At 48.9% G+C, this 18,915-nt stretch overlaps 4 protein-coding genes and 2 non-coding genes across 6 annotated transcripts, besides 2 other annotated features; 3 read left to right on the top strand and 3 right to left on the bottom strand.

Annotated features, from left to right (window-relative positions):
* Positions 1-1,381: part of a sequence feature (sequence corresponds to BAC RPCI93-10J17) that runs on past the window's edge.
* Tb927.8.3540 (hypothetical protein, conserved) lies at positions 185-3,091 on the top strand (the record flags this gene model as incomplete). Its single annotated transcript, XM_842092.1, has 1 exon — positions 185-3,091. The coding sequence occupies one exon, from the start codon at positions 185-187 to the stop codon at positions 3,089-3,091; it is 2,907 nt and encodes a 968-aa protein (XP_847185.1).
* Positions 1,382-18,915: part of a sequence feature (sequence corresponds to BAC RPCI93-28L1) that runs on past the window's edge.
* On the top strand, positions 3,802-4,866 carry Tb927.8.3530 (glycerol-3-phosphate dehydrogenase [NAD+], glycosomal; the record flags this gene model as incomplete). Its single annotated transcript, XM_842091.1, has 1 exon — positions 3,802-4,866. One exon carries the CDS (start codon positions 3,802-3,804, stop codon positions 4,864-4,866), a length of 1,065 nt encoding a protein of 354 aa, XP_847184.1.
* Tb927.8.3526 lies at positions 8,752-8,823 on the bottom strand. The gene has a single exon. It is a non-coding gene; the product is annotated as a tRNA-Cys (tRNA).
* Positions 8,966-9,037, top strand: Tb927.8.3523. Its single transcript has one exon. It is a non-coding gene; the product is annotated as a tRNA-Cys (tRNA).
* Positions 13,635-15,407, bottom strand: Tb927.8.3520 (hypothetical protein, conserved; the record flags this gene model as incomplete). Its single annotated transcript, XM_842090.1, has 1 exon — positions 13,635-15,407. One exon carries the CDS (start codon positions 15,405-15,407, stop codon positions 13,635-13,637), a length of 1,773 nt encoding a protein of 590 aa, XP_847183.1.
* On the bottom strand, positions 17,871-18,908 carry Tb927.8.3510 (thymidylate kinase, putative; the record flags this gene model as incomplete). Its single annotated transcript, XM_842089.1, has 1 exon — positions 17,871-18,908. One exon carries the CDS (start codon positions 18,906-18,908, stop codon positions 17,871-17,873), a length of 1,038 nt encoding a protein of 345 aa, XP_847182.1.

Genomic DNA, 18,915 nt, shown 5'->3' with positions numbered 1-18,915 from the left:
AAGCAAAACAGGTAGTGCTAAAACATTTTAGTTATCTCCCCAAATTTGTTCCGCGGTAGTGGCTACGGAAGCGGACGTGAAGAAGAAGCGGATATTATTGGTTGTTTGTACGCCAAGGAACGCATACAACACTGCTATTGCGCGCAGTACCTCGCAAGGGTGTTACGGTTGTTTGGTTGGAAACATGAGCTATACTAATCAGTGCGTGAGACATGGACGTCTGAATCTGTCTACTTTACTTGCGGTGATTCTGTTGGTTATTGTGGGTAAAGCAATGGCCACTGTAGAGTTCAAGCTTACAGATGCTGTGCAACTCTCACTACATCAAACCGCACAAGTAGAGTTCAGCAAGGGTTCCAGTGATGGTAATGATGACATGAAGTTTTCTAGCACTGATATGTTTTATTTTGTGCGACAGGAAAATGCCAAAAATTGTAATAGCAAACCAATTCCAGATGATATCTTCAACGTCTCTACTGTCGATCACGACGGTGGTAATGCCAAGGGGGCGTTCACAGTGCGCAGTAGTATCTTTACTGTGGGGGATAAATACGGTGTATGTTATGTGTCTGGTAACAAGACCTTCCCTGCAAAGCGTGTGGATTCTGGAGGAGATGGCTCTCAATTGGATGTATGGCCAAGTCTTTACAGGGATTTTTCTTTGAGTGTAGAACCAAGTCCCCATGGGTTGGATCTCTTCCGCCTCACTGTGGAGGAAACAGCACAGAAGGGACGCCCCGTCAACAGCGGCTTCGGTGGAAACCGTACCATCTTCCTTTTCCCCTGTGGAAATGTGGAGGAATGTAGTGATGCCAGTCATGTCTCAGAATTATGTGCCAAGGCAAGTGAAGACACCATCGAATTGAATGAGCTGGAGGGTGTTGGAACAGGAAGGATCACGGGAACCTTCTCCCTGCAACCGTCGTCGACCAAGAAAACCTTTGCCATCTGTGTATCATACTGCGGTGCCGGAGCAGAGGCATGTAGCAACCCCTCACATCAGGAAAGGTCATACACCGCAGTTGAGGACGGCAAAAAAGACAATACCGGAGCAATCATTACTTTTGAGGCCACTAATACCAACACATACAGCACAATACCCGTGAGACCACAGGCACGTGAGGAAGGTTACCTGCAACTTCATGGTGGTAGTACTCCCACTGAGGGAGATAAAATAATAATTGTACAGAAAGATTCGGCTTGCTCAGACAAAGCGCCGTTACTATATGGTCTACAGGTTGGAAAAATTAGTGTTGAGAATGCGATGGCGAGAGTCAATTTTTCAACTAAAATGCTTATTGATGATAAAATGGAGGGTAATGTATGCTATTACAATCACTCCTCCAACGAATGGAGTAAGTTGCGAAGGATTGGCGACGGTGACGAATCGCAGGAATCGTATTTTACGATAGAGGTACTTCAGCCCACATCCTTCACAGTGGTATCACCCGCAGTTGTCATTGGGCAAAGGGTGGAAATTGAGCTTAATGGCACGGGTCTTGATGCTACGCGGGACTCCGCCTTCGTGTCATTGGACACGTGTGGGGATCACGAAAAAGATGGTGTGACAAGGTTTAACTGCTCGTTAAGGAATGGGAACACACCAAGGTGTCGAGTTGTTGTAGACCCTGATTCAAACGGTGGTGGCATGCTGAGAGTGTGTTACCGAAAGAGTGGGTCTCTGAATGCCGCTGAGGTGAATGGGAGAATCACTATCAACGACCGCAATCCCTCCTTCGAACTCGCACCGTATCCTCTGCGTGGTGGACAAACGGGTTCCATGACATTCCATGGGCATGATCTCTCCGCTGCGGATACAGTGTATTTCGTTTCTGTTGATACGGAGTGCACTCATGGTATGCAGTCCAATAAATTCCGTGCCGAGAACGGTTTTGAAGTGGAGAAAGGAACAGTATACAGGTACGATGTTGTTGGTGAGGCGCACCAATGTCTGAAAGTGTGTTATTACATCCGATCACTTGGTGTATGGTCTGTAGCACGCCCGCAAGGCACAATGGAACCCACAAATGGCAATTGTGGGAAGAACCATTTATATGTGAGTGAGTATGATCTTCGTTTCGAACTACCAGACGGTAAGCTTACTCTCAAGGAAACGGCCACTGTAACACTGTCATCAGGTATCATGCCCTCCGACATGAAACTTGTGCGCTCATGGGAGAGATGTGTTTTCCACTTCTGCCTAATTAATAACAGATATACATCAGCTTGCGAGTTGCCGCAGAATGAAGATGACTATGTCTCTGCGCGGTTTGAGAATTCAGTGAGTATTTTCGGTGCCTCAACCAACGTGGAGTACATCCTGTGTGCAAAGAACGGTGCGGAAACGTATATACCCGTGTTGCATAAAGGCAGGGAGTTGTCAGCAGCGAATATTGTATTTGAGGCGGAAGATCAGGTGGTCAAGCACTCTGGCCATAGTCCTGATGTGTGGCGTGTTGGTGAAGTATCGCTGAATTCGACATTCAGAGGCCGAGGGTTAAACGCCAGCGAGGACACAGTTCTTGTGTTTAAGGACGATGTCATGCTCGGTACGAAGACGAAGGTGTGCCCACCATTGAGCAATAAACCGAATACCGTCCTGAATTCTACAGCGCTTTCGGGAAATGACAGCACAAGTTCCGTTGCTTTCCGATACAGGGGTTCGCACGCACTCTACACTGGAGCGGTGGTACATCTATGCTACGTATGGGGTGGTGGCAAGCATGTTACATACACTGAGTCCATTCAGTTCTCCGAGTCGCAGCCTTCCAGCATGAGCGATACGCCAGCAGGTGATGATGCAAAGCGGGCTGGGCTGCGTGTAACGCTGAAATTTCACTCTAATACGTCTGTACTGAGGTTGGGAAGCGAAAGCGTGCACTTTTACAGGTTTGTAAACTCTTCGGGTCCACGAACAAAATGTTACTGTGATGACGATTGCCCTGAGAATGATCGCGTGACTTATCGGGATGTGGCGCTGGTAGCGGGTGAAGATGACAATACCACCGCGTGGGAGAATCCATCTGGGTTTGACAATCACGGCTATGGTGCCATCTACGTAGTGTGTTACGCCTCAATCGAAAGCAAATGACACAACAGCAGGGAACAAGTCGTAGCATTATAAACCTTAACCAAGTTACAACCATGGGAAGGGAAAGAGATGAAACGGAGAGTTAATTTTTTTAAAAAATGATAATAACAGCACTGCTGACCATCATACTGTGGCCTTTGAGAAAGGGAGGAGGGGTCCAAATGAAAAAGGGTCTACGCGTGTACACGTATAAAATATGGCAACCCAACATTTTATTTTTTACACATTCCGTTGTTGGGGCGGAAACTGGATAGAATGAAATAGAAATATTGAAAAATATACCAATGGTGAAGGAATGGGGACGATAAAAATAAATACAAAACTCTACAGCCCCATCCCTCCCCCCCCCAAAAAAAAGTAGGGAAAACGGAGGCTTAGCCAACCAATAGCCAACCTCTCCACCATGCGCATATGTGCCTGTGCGCCGCCTCATGGCAATGGTATACACATTCATGGAGATCCCCTTCGGGGTTATAGAACGGTTTCCGTCTAAGCTGCTGGTAGTGATTACTCTGCATCGTGTGCGAGCATTTTGTTGAGTGCATGCACCTCCGCCATATCTGTTGCTTCAACTTCCCGTCTCTTTTCCTTTTTCTACTGGACGTATTTGCGAAACCACGGTTAGCAATACTACAAGCCTCAGTTATATTAATCAACGAGCAAAAGCTACAGTAATATCAAAGACAGCAAGAAATCATATCAAACACATAATGGTCTCCGGTGTGACATATCTGAAGCGCGGTGCGGTGTTCGGCAGTGGCGCCTTCGGTACCGCTCTGGCGTGCGTCCTTGCAAAGAAGTGTGAGTCTGTGTCCGTATGGCATATGAACGCCAATGAGGCCCGTGTTGTGAACCAGAAGCACGAAAACGTATATTTCCTTCCCGGTGCACCGCTTCCAGCTAACCTTACCTTCACGGCCGATGCTGAGGAGTGCGCGAAAGGTGCGGAGATTGTCCTCTTCGTCATCCCGACGCAGTTCCTCCGCGGGTTCCTCCAGAAGAACAGCCACATCCTCCGCAACCACGTTGTTTCCCGCAACGTGCCCGTGGTGATGTGCAGCAAGGGCATCGAGCGCTCCTCCCTCCTCTTCCCCGCACAGATCTTGGAGGAGTTCCTGCCCAACTATCCAATCGGTGTTATTGCTGGCCCTTCATTCGCCATTGAAGTTGCTAAGGGAATGCTGACAAATGTTTGCACTGCCGCGGCCGACATCAACATGGCACGAAAGATTCAGAAAATCATGACCACATCCGACGGCTCCTTCCGTTGCTGGGCAACCACCGATGTTATCGGATGCGAGATCGCAAGCGCCATGAAGAATGTGCTTGCCATTGCCTCAGGTGCACTAAAGGGACTTGGAACTGAGAACAATGCCCGCGCTGCCCTCATCTCTCGTGGTCTTCTCGAAATCCGTGACCTGACCCTGGCACTTGGCGGCACGGGTGAGGCTGTCTTCGGCCTTCCCGGCCTCGGTGACTTATTGCTCACCTGCTCTTCAGAACTCTCACGTAACTTTACGGTGGGCATGAAGCTCGGCCAAGGCATTTCCCTCGAAGAGATCAAGCGCACCAGCAAGGCCGTTGCTGAGGGTGTTGCAACCGCTGAGCCGCTGGAGCGACTCGCCAAGAAGCACAACGTGCACCTCCCCATATGCCATGAGGTCTACAATGTGTTGTATGCCAACGGTTGTGCCAAACGCTCGTTCAAGAAGCTCAACTCCTGCAAGTTGGCTGATGAGGGGCTCCCGGCGCTCCCGCGCACTTCCAAAATGTAAAACACGATTACATTCGTGTGGGTGGTGTGGGTTTAGCAAAGTGGACGTGGGTTTCCTTTCTTGTTATATGCCATATTTCAATAACAACAATAGGGAGTAAGCGGCAGTGCGCACCGAGGTTGTAACCATATTGCGTTCCTTCCTCATTATGCGGCATCCTAACGGTTGAATCTAAGGTTTCTTCAATTTTTTGCCCTTCTGAATCTTTTCTTTTTCGTTTCTCATTATTTTGATCCAACAATTCTAAAACGTGAATAGCCTTATAGGCCTGATGCTGGAAACTTTCTTATGTGCGGCCAACCGCTGCCGTGTGTGTGTGTGTGTGCCGCTACCCGGCTCTGCGTCACTTGCTGTCATTATCTTGCGGAACATGCCACACAACCTTGTTCTCTCAACCTTTTCTTTCTACCACACTTTGATTTTTGCCTTCACAAAGTTATATTAGATGGTTGTATGAAAATGATGTAGTTGCTATCCGACCTTCTGTTTTCCCGCAGGAGGACATCTTTCGTTGGGATGTTTGGGGTGCATGCGCCGTGTGATGCATACCATACTGACGGGAAAAGAGTTTTTTTTCATGCCCCATATCTTTCCCCATTCCCGCCATCATCAGGCGTATTGTACAGTTCCGTATGTTGGTTAGGTGGGTGGGGGTGTGTTTTTCTTTTTCGGTTGAGCATGCGTGCCGGTACGTTTTTGCGCCTTATGGTGGTTTTTTTAACCACGGTAATGCTTACTTTCCCCTTGAATGGAAACTGTAAGGGGGGAAAGGCCCACACCGTAAGCGTAATAGCTGCACTAGAGCTGATATGATTTGCACGAGGGCGATTAAATGGCAATTTCGTTTTTGATTGTGGGGGAGGGGTGTATTGCATCAGTTGGGCTTCTTCGAGATCAGTAGAGCTTTTTTTTTTGCACTTGCTTTTGTGACACGTGAGTGCTCGTAAGAGTAATCAAAATATGTCGAGGGAGATTTGGGGTAGGGAGGTAATGATACGCTTTTGCGCAAAACTGGATGATTTTGCGATTATGAAGTGACCGCGTTTTGTGTTTTATTCTCTCGACATATAAGCAGTGGGATCGATTGGACGAATTTTAATTAAAGGGTGGCTTGCATTTGTGCATGTCTTATACAATTTCGGTGCGGGTTTTGCTGTCCTAAATATTGAGGTAAGGCTGGGAGGAAATGGGCGAAACGTCTGGCAGCTGGATTAATACCTGGATTTACCTACCAACCGCCTGTTGAGGGACAAGGAATCAGGAGCTGTCGGGAAAACACCAGTTCAAAAAAAGTGAATTTCACAAGGAGACCTACTGGGGCGGCAGCCCTATGAAAATACCATTTGGCATTGCGCAGAGCTGTGGAAAGTTTTTTTTTGAAAAAGAAGCTGTTCACTAGCAGTGGCGCGCTGCGCGTACACCAATAAGGCTTAATAAGCGCATGGGTGTTCAGACCGGCTGTAACTCAATGTGGGAAGGTACGGGAATTGTGTGTTGGGATGATTCTCTTTAAAGGAGAGCTGTGTCGCGTAGACGCCGTCGGTGCGGCCACAACTGCCAATGGTGTGCCCAGCCTGAGCCTCTTAACGGTAACCTGCTCACTGGCGGACGGCAAACTTCAGTTTACTGCCAGTCTTTTCGGGTTGAGACCGAATTCCACAAGTCTAAGTACCAGATAACCTCAACAGCCCGCTGCTGTGGCGTGCATAAAAGCATCCACTCCTCTTTGCAGCGGCCTTATTTTCACCTGTCACTCTCGTGCTGTCTTAGATGCGTGGCCGCGCGTAAGATGTGTAATAAGGCCCTTTGTCCCATACAGTTTGTAGTGGGATTGGTGGCCCGGCGTAATTCCGCCTGCACCACCCACGTCCCAGCTCGGCCGTGAGCCTAAGGATAAACCTTTCTCATAGTTTACTGGAATGAGCGTATCCCATCTCTCCGCACACACAAACACAACGCCAAATACCTTTCCCACTCCACAAACTTGTTTTGAACACACGATTATAATAGTACCTTACCGTCTTCATCCTATCCTTCCTTTTCAGCCCCGACCGCACACCCGTTGCTCGTTCCACTGGCCAAATATGGGCAACAACATTCCTGTCATCGTGAAAAATCTCCCTAGCGGCGCCACAGGATCTGCCATATCCCTGGCGCCTGTGAGAATTGTCGAAGCCCACGGTACGACGTCTTGTTTGGGTCTGCGGTGGTTAGGCTTTCCGCTCAATCGCTGACCTTTCATCATAAACTCCTCCATTTCGTTTCGCGCCTCATCACTCTGCCCTTCCGCCGGTTGTTGGATGTGCTTGTGCTTTAACCATAATCCGATATCGCACGCGTTCCCGCGGGGCGCGCACCTCAGCGGGGTTGTTGCTACATTTCAAATTTTGCACGAGCTTCCCCACAAGTAGCCTATTCCATGACATCTTCTTCTTCACCTAGATATGCTGAGCCATTTTCTCATTTCGATCCGGTCCCTCCTGGTGTTCCCACATTGGATCGCCGGTTCGGGTCACTCCAGCTATTTCCTCCACCTCCCTCCTTAACGACAACTGCAGAGTCGAGGAGGCCGTTGGTTGTGTCTTTTTGTCTCCCGGGCTCATCCCGCTCCTTCACCAACCCCAAGTGCACTTGGTTGCCGACATTTCTGCTTACACTTGTGTTCCGGTGAGTTCATCCCCCGGGCGCACGCGGCGCTGCGCATCCCGCGGCTGAGAAAACTGAAGAACTCGGCCGTGGGCAATCCGACTCAGGTATCGTCGGAATCCCCGATGACCTGCGACCTTTCCTAGTATATCAGGCTGCCGAGCCAAGGGATGAAGAATTACCCTCTTGTCATTCATTTAGCGGCGGCGGCATAGCCGCTGGGCACTTTTCACGCTTTTTTTTTTATCCTCCATATCTTTCACGTGGCACGCCAGGTTTTCGCTATGTTCAATCTCTACTGTTGTTTTCGGTACCCACCCCGTTACCGCGCAGTCTTCTCAATCCCCACCCCCACAACCTCATTACCGCACTTTCCCTCCTTAGCCCAGATGTCGCGGCTCTTTGGCTCCGATGTTCGTTTCAGGCCGGCGTCGCCATACAAAGGCCTTGATCCAGGCTTATCTCCCCCAACCGTCTCGTTGCCCAACGTTCCTCACCCCTTTTCTTCACGACCGACAACTATAACTCCGACCAATCGCCATAGCCCCGTGCCTTTCTGCTTTCCCTGACAATGGCCGCTGTTTCAGCGTGCCGTCAGGCGCCGATGCACCTTTAGCGGTGAACCCAAACGGGCAAATACAACTCTGTTTTTGAATTGGCTGTGGGAGGAGGGTTTCGATATCAACTTACCATCGCTCACATAACCGATCCGTATATGGAAAGGTATTGTCCCGGAGATCCCTCCAGTAATGGGAAGCCACACCGTTAACGGCATTATCCGCACCAAACTGCTTCGTTTCGCGCAGAATTCTCTAAGTTGCGATCTGCAGCGAGGGGTGAAGCTCATCCTTTTACGCGTGGGTTTCTTTGGGTAATGTTCCAATCGCAGCGCAATGAAAACTGCGAATCCTTCTTTTTTTTTTGTGCGTGTGTGTGTGGATACATTCGAACTTTTCCCGACCGAACCGCATTATAAGATAAAGTTAGGGCGAATATGCGGACAGGGACTCATCGTGCCTTTGGTAGTGACAGGCTCATTTTTTCCCTGTGGCATGAGCGTTAAGTATATAATTGTAACCACAGGTGTGGAAAATAGGAGAACGAACTTTTTTATTTCCTAACGTTTTTTTTTTGTGATAGCTAGGTTTTCAAAAAGCTTAGCATGCATGCTGAAGGAACCGGCGAAGTCATCGGCGAGCGGGAGTCAGATGGCCCCCCCTTCCCTCCTCCGGAAAACTAAGGACCCACCCGGGTTTGAACCGGGGACCATTCGGACTGCAGCCGAATGCTCTACCACTGAGCTATGAATCCACGTGGAGGGTATATCAAATTATTTCAGCAGTTAATATTTTTATCGTGAAGCATGTTCCTTTTTTACTTTTATCTGAAAATAACTTCGCTGAACCGTAAAATATAATAATAATACGACGTTTTCTGTTGTGTTCGGGCCCTTGGATTCATAGCTCAGTGGTAGAGCATTCGGCTGCAGTCCGAATGGTCCCCGGTTCAAACCCGGGTGGGTCCTTAGTTTTCCGGAGGAGGGAAGGGGGGGCCATCTGACTCCCGCTCGCCGATGACTTCGCCGGTTCCTTCAGCATGCATGCTAAGCTTTTTGAAAACCTAGCTATCACAAAAAAAAAACGTTAGGAAATAAAAAAGTTCGTTCTCCTATTTTCCACACCTGTGGTTACAATTATATACTTAACGCTCATGCCACAGGGAAAAAATGAGCCTGTCACTACCAAAGGCACGATGAGTCCCTGTCCGCATATTCGTCCTAACTTTATCTTATAATGCGGTTCGGTCGGGAAAAGTTCGAACGTATCCACACACACACGCACAAAAAAAAAAGAAGGATTCGCAGTTTTCATTGCGCTGCGATTGGAACATTACCCAAAGAAACCCACGCGTAAAAGGATGAGCTTCACCCCTCGCTGCAGATCGCAACTTAGAGAATTCTGCGCGAAACGAAGCAGTTTGGTGCGGATAATGCCGTTAACGGTGTGGCTTCCCATTACTGGAGGGATCTCCGGGACAATACCTTTCCATATACGGATCGGTTATGTGAGCGATGGTAAGTTGATATCGAAACCCTCCTCCCACAGCCAATTCAAAAACAGAGTTGTATTTGCCCGTTTGGGTTCACCGCTAAAGGTGCATCGGCGCCTGACGGCACGCTGAAACAGCGGCCATTGTCAGGGAAAGCAGAAAGGCACGGGGCTATGGCGATTGGTCGGAGTTATAGTTGTCGGTCGTGAAGAAAAGGGGTGAGGAACGTTGGGCAACGAGACGGTTGGGGGAGATAAGCCTGGATCAAGGCCTTTGTATGGCGACGCCGGCCTGAAACGAACATCGGAGCCAAAGAGCCGCGACATCTGGGCTAAGGAGGGAAAGTGCGGTAATGAGGTTGTGGGGGTGGGGATTGAGAAGACTGCGCGGTAACGGGGTGGGTACCGAAAACAACAGTAGAGATTGAACATAGCGAAAACCTGGCGTGCCACGTGAAAGATATGGAGGATAAAAAAAAAAGCGTGAAAAGTGCCCAGCGGCTATGCCGCCGCCGCTAAATGAATGACAAGAGGGTAATTCTTCATCCCTTGGCTCGGCAGCCTGATATACTAGGAAAGGTCGCAGGTCATCGGGGATTCCGACGATACCTGAGTCGGATTGCCCACGGCCGAGTTCTTCAGTTTTCTCAGCCGCGGGATGCGCAGCGCCGCGTGCGCCCGGGGGATGAACTCACCGGAACACAAGTGTAAGCAGAAATGTCGGCAACCAAGTGCACTTGGGGTTGGTGAAGGAGCGGGATGAGCCCGGGAGACAAAAAGACACAAGCAACGGCCTCCTCGACTCTGCAGTTGTCGTTAAGGAGGGAGGTGGAGGAAATAGCTGGGGTGACCCGAACCGGCGATCCAATGTGGGAACACCAGGAGGGACCGGATCGAAATGAGAAAATGGCTCAGCATATCTAGGTGAAGAAGAAAATGTCATGGAATAGGCTACTTGTGGGGAAGCTCGTGCAAAATTTGAAATGTAGCAACAACCCCGCTGAGGTGCGCGCCCCGCGGGAACGCGTGCGATATCGGATTATGGTTAAAGCACAAGCACATCCAACAACCGGCGGAAGGGCAGAGTGATGAGGCGCGAAACGAAATGGAGGAGTTTATGATGAAAGGTCAGCGATTGAGCGGAAAGAGCTATGCGACACGGGCGAAGGACTGGAACGAATCATGCTGATGCGCTTTAAAGTTGCACACATAGTGAAAAAGCTTATTCCAAAACTTCGAAGGGTGGTGACGTAGTAAGCGGAAAGCATTCGACCACCATCGGTGGAGTTGACAGAAGGGTGGATGCCGGTTGTTTTCTATCTCCAGTTCTCGTTTCCGCTGGGAATGAACGAATATAAGCGAAACCAATGGTGACGGGGATCCATTCTTTGCTGACGATCGCACTCTCCAGCTGATGTCGCAATGCGTGTGCCAAAACGTTTTTAAGCGCGTATACGGACCTATCGGAGCGGTATGAGGTTTTGAACCAACGGAACGCAACCGAACTAGAAAGGCGCGCCGTCCATGGACGGAGTAATTGGCATGGGCGGTGCCGGGTTCACTAGAGAGACTTTCGGTAATGACGATCCACCGGAAACGTCCAACTCTAAGTCAAAATACTGAACCAAAGGCGTTATTCACCCGCGCACGCAGGTTCTGGATGCACACATGCTCCTCAACTAAAAATTGTAGGGGTGTTTGAGATGACATTAAATATACGCTTTTACGTTGAAGGAACGCGATCGGTCCCCCACCCATCTTTTCGTTCGTAGGTATTGGCGGATATAGGGGGAAACTTGTTGAATGGCTACGGCTGTTGCATCGACGTCGAATGACTGAGTGTCACACCCCCAAGCTTCACGCTTTGTTTCCGAAGTGCTTAATCAGTGGTTCGCGCTTTCCCATCACGCTTGCGTGAAATCAGCTCACACCTAGAACAAAATTCTCCACAGTACTCAAATGATCCCTTATTAAATGGGCACCGCCATCGGAGCTGTCAGCCACCGAGTTCCTTACGCGGGGAATGCAACGTGAAGCATTCCATGCCTCTGAGCTACTGTATGCGCGCGCTCCTTTGGTTGGACGGAAGATAAAGGGGAAAAAGATGATTTATCTTGCACACTTTAATATTCGTAACAAAATGTAATATGCACGTGAAAATGAGTTGCCAGCATGAGTCCAAATTTAGTTATATGGAACTGTTTTTATGTGGAAATTCTCCAGCTCGATTATACCCAGACTTCGTGGAACGCGTTTTGTCGCACCCTTGCTTCCATACCACGCACACATAGGGATGCTTTTTTCCAAATTCGCAAGGAGCTTCGTCCTCCCGTGGTCGTTTACACTCCAGCACGCACCAGTTGAACCCGATCATTCGCCGCAATTATTTGATAGAGAACAGGGTGGAACCCGGCTTCAGGGATAACCAGCGGTTCAAGTTTCAAGATGCACCCTTCAGCATACATTAAAGAATTTGTATAACTTTGCAATCCCTTACCCTTTAACAAGGGTGCGTGTGGATGGAAACGGACAGTAGGCGTCCTCCGCAATTTGCTTCATACTTCTTCCTCCACATCGACACCAACTTCGAACAACCTCTCCACGGAGGCCCGACTCGCCACCAGGAGGCAAAGCGCAACTCCGCTTCTCTACACGCTACCTCTATTTATACCCTGAATGAGTACTACGTTTATTTTCTCGGAGAAATGCACCCTTTTAGCTTTCTGTCGTTGCGGTGCAATTTTTTCTGCCTTTTGGCCAGCCGCACTATTGTTGCAAAACCAAAATGTGGAAGGCAACGTCTCGGCGTTGGTGCAGCGGTATATCGATTTGGTTTTATGCTCACTACATTTTTTAGGTGTCCGAGTTTTTTTGTCAGATTTGGGCGCAACGCACTGCAGCACTGAATCCCAAAAGTAGGCAACAGGACGCATGAGCTCATTGGTCATCGGAACTAGAGAACAAAATTTTGAAGAAGCGGGAACAACTAGGGTTGTGCTTGGTGACAAGAATGTGGTGGGTAGTGCACTGTGATTCAACTCAGTGGAGAGCAAAGAGGGAACTAATTAAAAAATGGAAGCATGCCGCGCACGCCCATCCAATAGCAAAGTGTTAGAGCACAAGTTCTGGTATGCAGCTGTGCCCCACCCTGCACCGGGGCTCGCCACTGCAACATTGAGCACTTGCAGTCGGGATAAAACATGTGGGTGAGGTCACTTTTGTCCAATACCAAAGTTCATAGCATGCGCCACGACTCGTTAAAATGGCGCGGCCCCATCAGCCTCCCACCGCTACAGCTCCTTCAACAACATCAGCACGACGTGGCAGGCGCAGCAACACTGTCGCGGACATGAGGCGAGCCACCCATCGAGCTCATGAACTAAATAAAGCCACATTTGGGGGCTTCTTCGACAGCAATGAGTAACTCAAAATGGGTACTCCGTTCCGTCAACGGAGCAGACTGTGGTCGTCGCCGCACTCACAGCCGCTAAGGCTCTCCGTTTCATTGGGTTTGCATAAAACAAAGCAGACAGCCATATCAACTCCAGTAGGGAATGATGCGTGAGTGCGTATGTGGAACGGACGTCTACGGTACCCAGACGGCGTGAGAGTTCTCCGCCCCTCGCAAATGCACAACAACAAGGGAGGAATTGTTCCTCTGATTCTCTCGGGTCGAAAATTATAAAAAACATCGATACGAACCTGGCACAGCAGAATATTTCCCAGATCTAGCTAGGCGCCAGTGGTAACAGAGGCATGGAAACGACGCTTCTCGGCAGTACCGTACAGCGAGGGGAATCTGTTGTTCCATCAACTAACAGCGCAGCGGCAAATGGATAGGCGTAAGACCGATGGAAAAAGTTGGTCAGGCAGAAACCCCTGATAAGGGAGCCATGGGATCTGACACAAGACAGAGACGATCACGCAGGGAAACATAAGTAGCAGCGTTCCCCTTCTGCGGGAGCTAGATGTAGTAATATAACACCATACGTGCACCTATATTTCGCTAAAGCAAGCAACTTAGCCGACATGTCAGTGATTAGACGCAACATGCGCCACCACAACACCAGATGATTACTTCGATTCGGGTTGATTTTGAAATACAGCACGGGCCTTTTCTGCACGTTCGCGCTGCCGTGCCTCGATAGCGTCAAATTTTGATAGGAGCGCAGACTGGGTCGCCATGGAAACATCGCGAAGCTCCACGTTCCCTCTGCGATCCTCAGCCTCATACCCCGCGATACGATATCGCTGTGCCATTTCTCTCTCTTTGTCCCGGTGCGTCCGTTCCAGTTGCCGTTCATTTTCCAGATGGAGCTGAGATATTTCCTGCACCTGCTCCCGGAAGAAGGTGCACATCTTCTCACGTTCCTTGTCGAACGCCGACCGCATGTTTTCCATTAGTCTCTCATAGTATGTCTTCACTTCCGTCTCTTTAGCCATTAAAGCTATCTTCGTGTCTTGTTCATCCTGTGTCCGCTGTACGCGAAGCCGCTGCTCCCTTTCACTAAGCTCCCTTTCCCTTTGCGATATATCCATCAACAAGTGTTCTTCCCGTTCCCTCTGACGCTGCTCAAGAAGTGCCATCTCGCTACGATACTGTTCGTATCGCCTTTGATTGTCTTGCTCCACCCGTGAAATTCTTGCGTTATAGTCTCGTTCTTCTTTTTCCCTCAGTATGTTGAGCTCTTTGATAGACTCTTCATGTTTCTCTTGCTGAAGACGCTGCATATCATTCCAACACTCCCTCAACTTATCTTCATGAGCCTTCATGGCGTTGTACATTATATCTTGAAGTTTAGTCACCGTTTCGTTAAATTCGTGAACCAGTTCCCTCTCGCGTCTATCATAGAACTCGATCATATCCCTTCTGTTTGCCTCATAAACATTATACTGTTCTTGTAGGGCGTGATCCCTGTCCCGGTTCGCCTCATTCAAGCTCTTTCTAAGCTTGTTGACTGCATCTGTGCTGTAGTTTAACGACATTTCTACTTCCCGGAGGCGCAGTTCAAGCATCTTCCGACCACATTCCGCGACTACCGCGCGGTCTTCAACGTGAGCGCAACGCTGTTCAACTTCTCTTAGCTTTTTATTTAGCTCGCTGTTTTCGCTTTCCCACTGTTTGAGTTGTTGATTTGTTTTATCAATGATGGTCCTCATACGGTCATTTCTCGAACGTAAAATCCTGCACTCGGAAGTGAGTGCCTCAATGGTCTGACGCTGTTGGCTAACCGTATGTTCAGCAGCTTCTCGGTAGGATGCGGCCTCCTTCTCATGTGTAACCTGCAGCTTCATAACTTGATCGTAAAAAGACATCATTCCAAAAACTGTCTCTCCAGTGGCCTTCTTTAGACTCAAAAAGGATCCCCACGGGCCCGTTTCGTCCCCGTATTCCTTCGGAGGCGTAAATACCGTTTGTGAAGGTTCTGGCACTTCCTTTAAGTCAGGTACCTCTCCTAAAAGCAGTGCCTGCTGTTGCAACAATGGAATGGTTGGAAGATCGTCCCTCTGAACCAAATATTGTGTCACAGTATTCAGGGTCTCCTCTAAGGGCGTAGGCGATTTCATTGGTTGCTGATCATCGCACTCTTGTTTTCGCTCCACCTGCAGATGTCCCACAGAACCGGCAGCACCAGAAGAGGCGACGGTGTTGTGAGGGCGAGGGTCATTTAACTCACCCGCTGCTGTGTTCGCTGGAGAAGCGGTGGCAGAACTAAGAGTTGGAACAGTGGGCTGCTTAACGGCAAGGTTCCCTGAATTCTGAATTTCCTCCTCTCGTGTCCCCGGGGGAACACTTGTATAAGACTGCTTGTCCAGTCCTTCCTTGTTTCCACCAGAGAAGTTCATTACCTACGTGGTACCCGGCGGATGCCGTGTCAAATATCCCTAGCCTTATAAATGAATCCACTGCTGCCTTCAAAGACAACCTCAGGTGCGAATAACACCCCAGGGGGTTAAATGTGAAGCTCCAGAGAAAACGTGCGAGATGCACAAACTGAGAACGATTTAGCAGTCGGAATACCACCACCCACGCTTAAATATTCACGCACTCGTGTCCCATCCCACCGACCAATCACACAGTTTCCACGAACGTCCAGCATCAACCGGTGGTGAAACCCGTGTTTATGATACGTGTCCCGGAAAGCAGCTATGTTTTAACTCACGTTTGTGGGGGTGGGAATGAGCTGGATTTATTTCAGCATATAGGGAACTCAGTCCCCCGCAGCTCGCCGGCCCCACTAACCACTGACTGATGATAAAGTTACCTATTCACATACTGGTACCCTACGGTTTTCCCCTCGCGCTCATCTGGGGGAAAAAACAGGGCAATAGATAATGGTACACACGCCCCCACTTTTTTCGCCGGTACGCAGCCAAATTACACTGCGGCGCCCCGAAACGAAAACGTGGAAAAAAAAAACACGGGCTATTAATGGCATTGGTGTCGTAGTGGTAGGCGAGAAGTACCGTATTCCGAGGGCAACACGTTTTCCGCCTGGTGGATGGATTAAAATGGACAAAACAGATCCCATATGGCTGAAGGGATGAGGGGGACCAAAGCAATTTTGTCCCTTACGGGCGCTCCTTTCTTTGATATAGTGGATGGCAGGCCCATGTTTCACACGTACGCCTCCCATTTTCCGGTGATTAACACCGCAAAAACAAATGTGGAATACCACTTATGAGGTGAGAATCTCCGTGGCTTTTTCCCAACTCAATAGCACCAAAAAAACAGAACACGAAATTTACTTCCCTCCTAAGTCACCAAACCCTTTATCTACAAAACTTTTCCACTTACACTCACACAAAAAGTACACCACCACCGCGGGGAGTTGGTACCACTAACGAGCGCTCAACGTTGTTTTTGGAAACACAACACACGGCAGACTTTGCATGGAAGCCGCGGGTCTACCGCGAACCGAAGAGTGCATACGAACTTGAGAACTGTACATCATCAAAGCATATTTCCAATAAGTAAAGTAACAACACATCAATGGTCAATTTCTTGCGAAGTTCCACGATTTGTACGGCATACTCAATGATACTGGAAATAATGGTGAGAATGAACAGAACCGTCACCTTCTGAGGCCGGTGCTGTACGCAGAGGATGGGGAGAGAAGAAAAACGCGGCGCAGTCGAACAGACAAACATACGAACCGATCGAAGGTGAGAAAGCAACGCCACCACGACGGGAATGAAGCATCTAAAGGGGGAAATAGCGTCAAACGCCGCACCCGCGGCGCCGTGAAATCCCTTTAAATCAGATTTTATTCCTGGAAGGACTGTAGTGATGAGAAGACGTTTATGTGATATTAGAGAAGACGCATACAAATCTACGATGCATGCGCATATTCCAAACAACAGCCCTTCACAGCGCCTATGGTTTGCATGTCTTTTCCCCTTCTCGATTTGCGTTCACACTCGCCAACCGACTACACCGTAGTTGAGGCGATTTACAGATATTCCCTGGAGGAAAAATGTAAGTTTGGTGGTAATGGCAAGAGGTGGTGTGAACCTTTACAAGGAGGCACCTCCACGCCTAGGGAAAGCTTTGGGGCGCGTGCAAACTGCCGGTGCTGAGAGTTTTTCAACAATTCTCCCCATCACACACGATCGAATATGGGAAAAAAAAGGTCATCGTCTACCGCAGCCCCACTTGGTCATCAGCGTTTGTCTCATTTGAATTTTTTCCCCCAAAACTAAACACAGTCACCCCAACGACGATCTGTTGTCAGAGAAATTCTCTCTGAGTTCCTCTCACAACCCTTCGCCATCCCCAACCAACACACACACACACACAAACACAGCCCCAAAAAGAAAAAGAAACTACAAAAATGACTCGTGCCGGTATCACCAACTCGCTGTGCAACATATGAAGGCGGTTGCGTCATTGGTAGCGAGTCACCGCCATGTCGCACGGCGAGTAAACAATACGGCAGTTGCAGCCATGCCGTCCCTTCACTCAACTTTACACGGGAGGTCACTCACTGCTACTTAATCACACTCATTCGTAGAGGAGAGCCACATTGGGTTAAAATCTAAACAGAAAGACCAAAAATTAGCGTTACAGAAAAAGAGATAGCGAGTAGAACAGCACAACAGCTTCTCACTTAGCGAGAAACACACGCGCTTAGGAAAACAAATGTTAGGCATGAAACTGAAAAAAAAAAGAAACTCGAGGAGATGGAAGAAGGAAGAGACAACAGTCAATTTTCATCCACTGGATACTAATAAACCAAAAAAGATGGTAATAATCTATAATGGAGTCACATTCACTTGCAGTGAAAGCGAGTGCACGTGCCAACTCATTTAAATATGTTTTGCGACGGCATTGTATATCATCTCGTGTACTTTCTCACGACTATAGCGTTCGCCCTCGTCGTTACAACATTCTATTTGAACCCAATTCCTTTGGTTCTGACAGCACCAAACGTAAGTTTGCCTGACATTTTCCTTGTAGGAGAGGCCAGCCGTCTCATGAATGTCCAGCGACTCACGCTTCTCATCCCTTTGCATCGCCACTAGCGCGGCTGCGGGTGGCAAATCAAGATAAAGAGCGACATCCGGGGGAGGAAGCTTAAGCCATTCCAATTCCAATTGCTCAAGGTGTCTGATGAAGTCACTCCTTTCACTTTCCTCAAGCTTAGAGGCCTGGTGACCAAAGTTGGACGTGTAGTAACGGTCGAGGAGAATCTTCTTCCCGTGTGTCAACCAGTACCTGAGTTCCGGGAGAGTGTCAAAGCGATTCAAGGAAAAAAGCAAACTGAACAGTTTAGGATCCAAACCGTGTAAAGCGCCTCTTTCACCTGATAGGACTTTGCGAATGAGCTTCCCATATCGATGTTTGTCCGATGGGAAGTCAAGACTAGCGTGAGCCTTTCCTTCCTTATCCAGCCGTTTCCGCATGTACTCCGTTTGGGTGGCCTTCCCGGCACCGTCTCCACCCCCAAAAACAATTACGGCACTTTCTGAGTCATTGTTGGGCAAGAATGCTCTTACAGCATCGGCCCATGTCTCTGAAGTATTTTGTTTGCACTCGATACCGAGGGAGGAAATCGTCTGAAGTAAGTTAGTGGTTTCGCCACCAGTGGTAAGCGAAAGTACGGGAACACGCTTTGAATAAACAGCAAATACGACATCTGCATCCTCCACTGTCTTTTCAGTAATAAAACACATGGGGGTACCAACCCTGTAAGGCGTGTGTTTCCCTCGCCACATAAATTCGTAAGCGAAAGACTTTTCGAGCTGTATAGTTTCCGCATCACCCGCTACCTCTCTGATCACCTCAAGGACTTGTTTGTCCTCAACATCCGTGAAAACTACAATTTTTCGGTTCACGGCCACCATTGATGTA

This window comes from Trypanosoma brucei, chromosome 8 (assembly GCF_000002445.2).
Source record: "Trypanosoma brucei brucei TREU927 chromosome 8, complete sequence".
In the NCBI taxonomy this organism is placed as follows: Eukaryota; Euglenozoa; class Kinetoplastea; order Trypanosomatida; family Trypanosomatidae; genus Trypanosoma; species Trypanosoma brucei.
The sequence above is the reverse complement of the archived record's forward strand: the minus strand, read 5'-3'. Positions and strand labels throughout refer to the sequence as shown.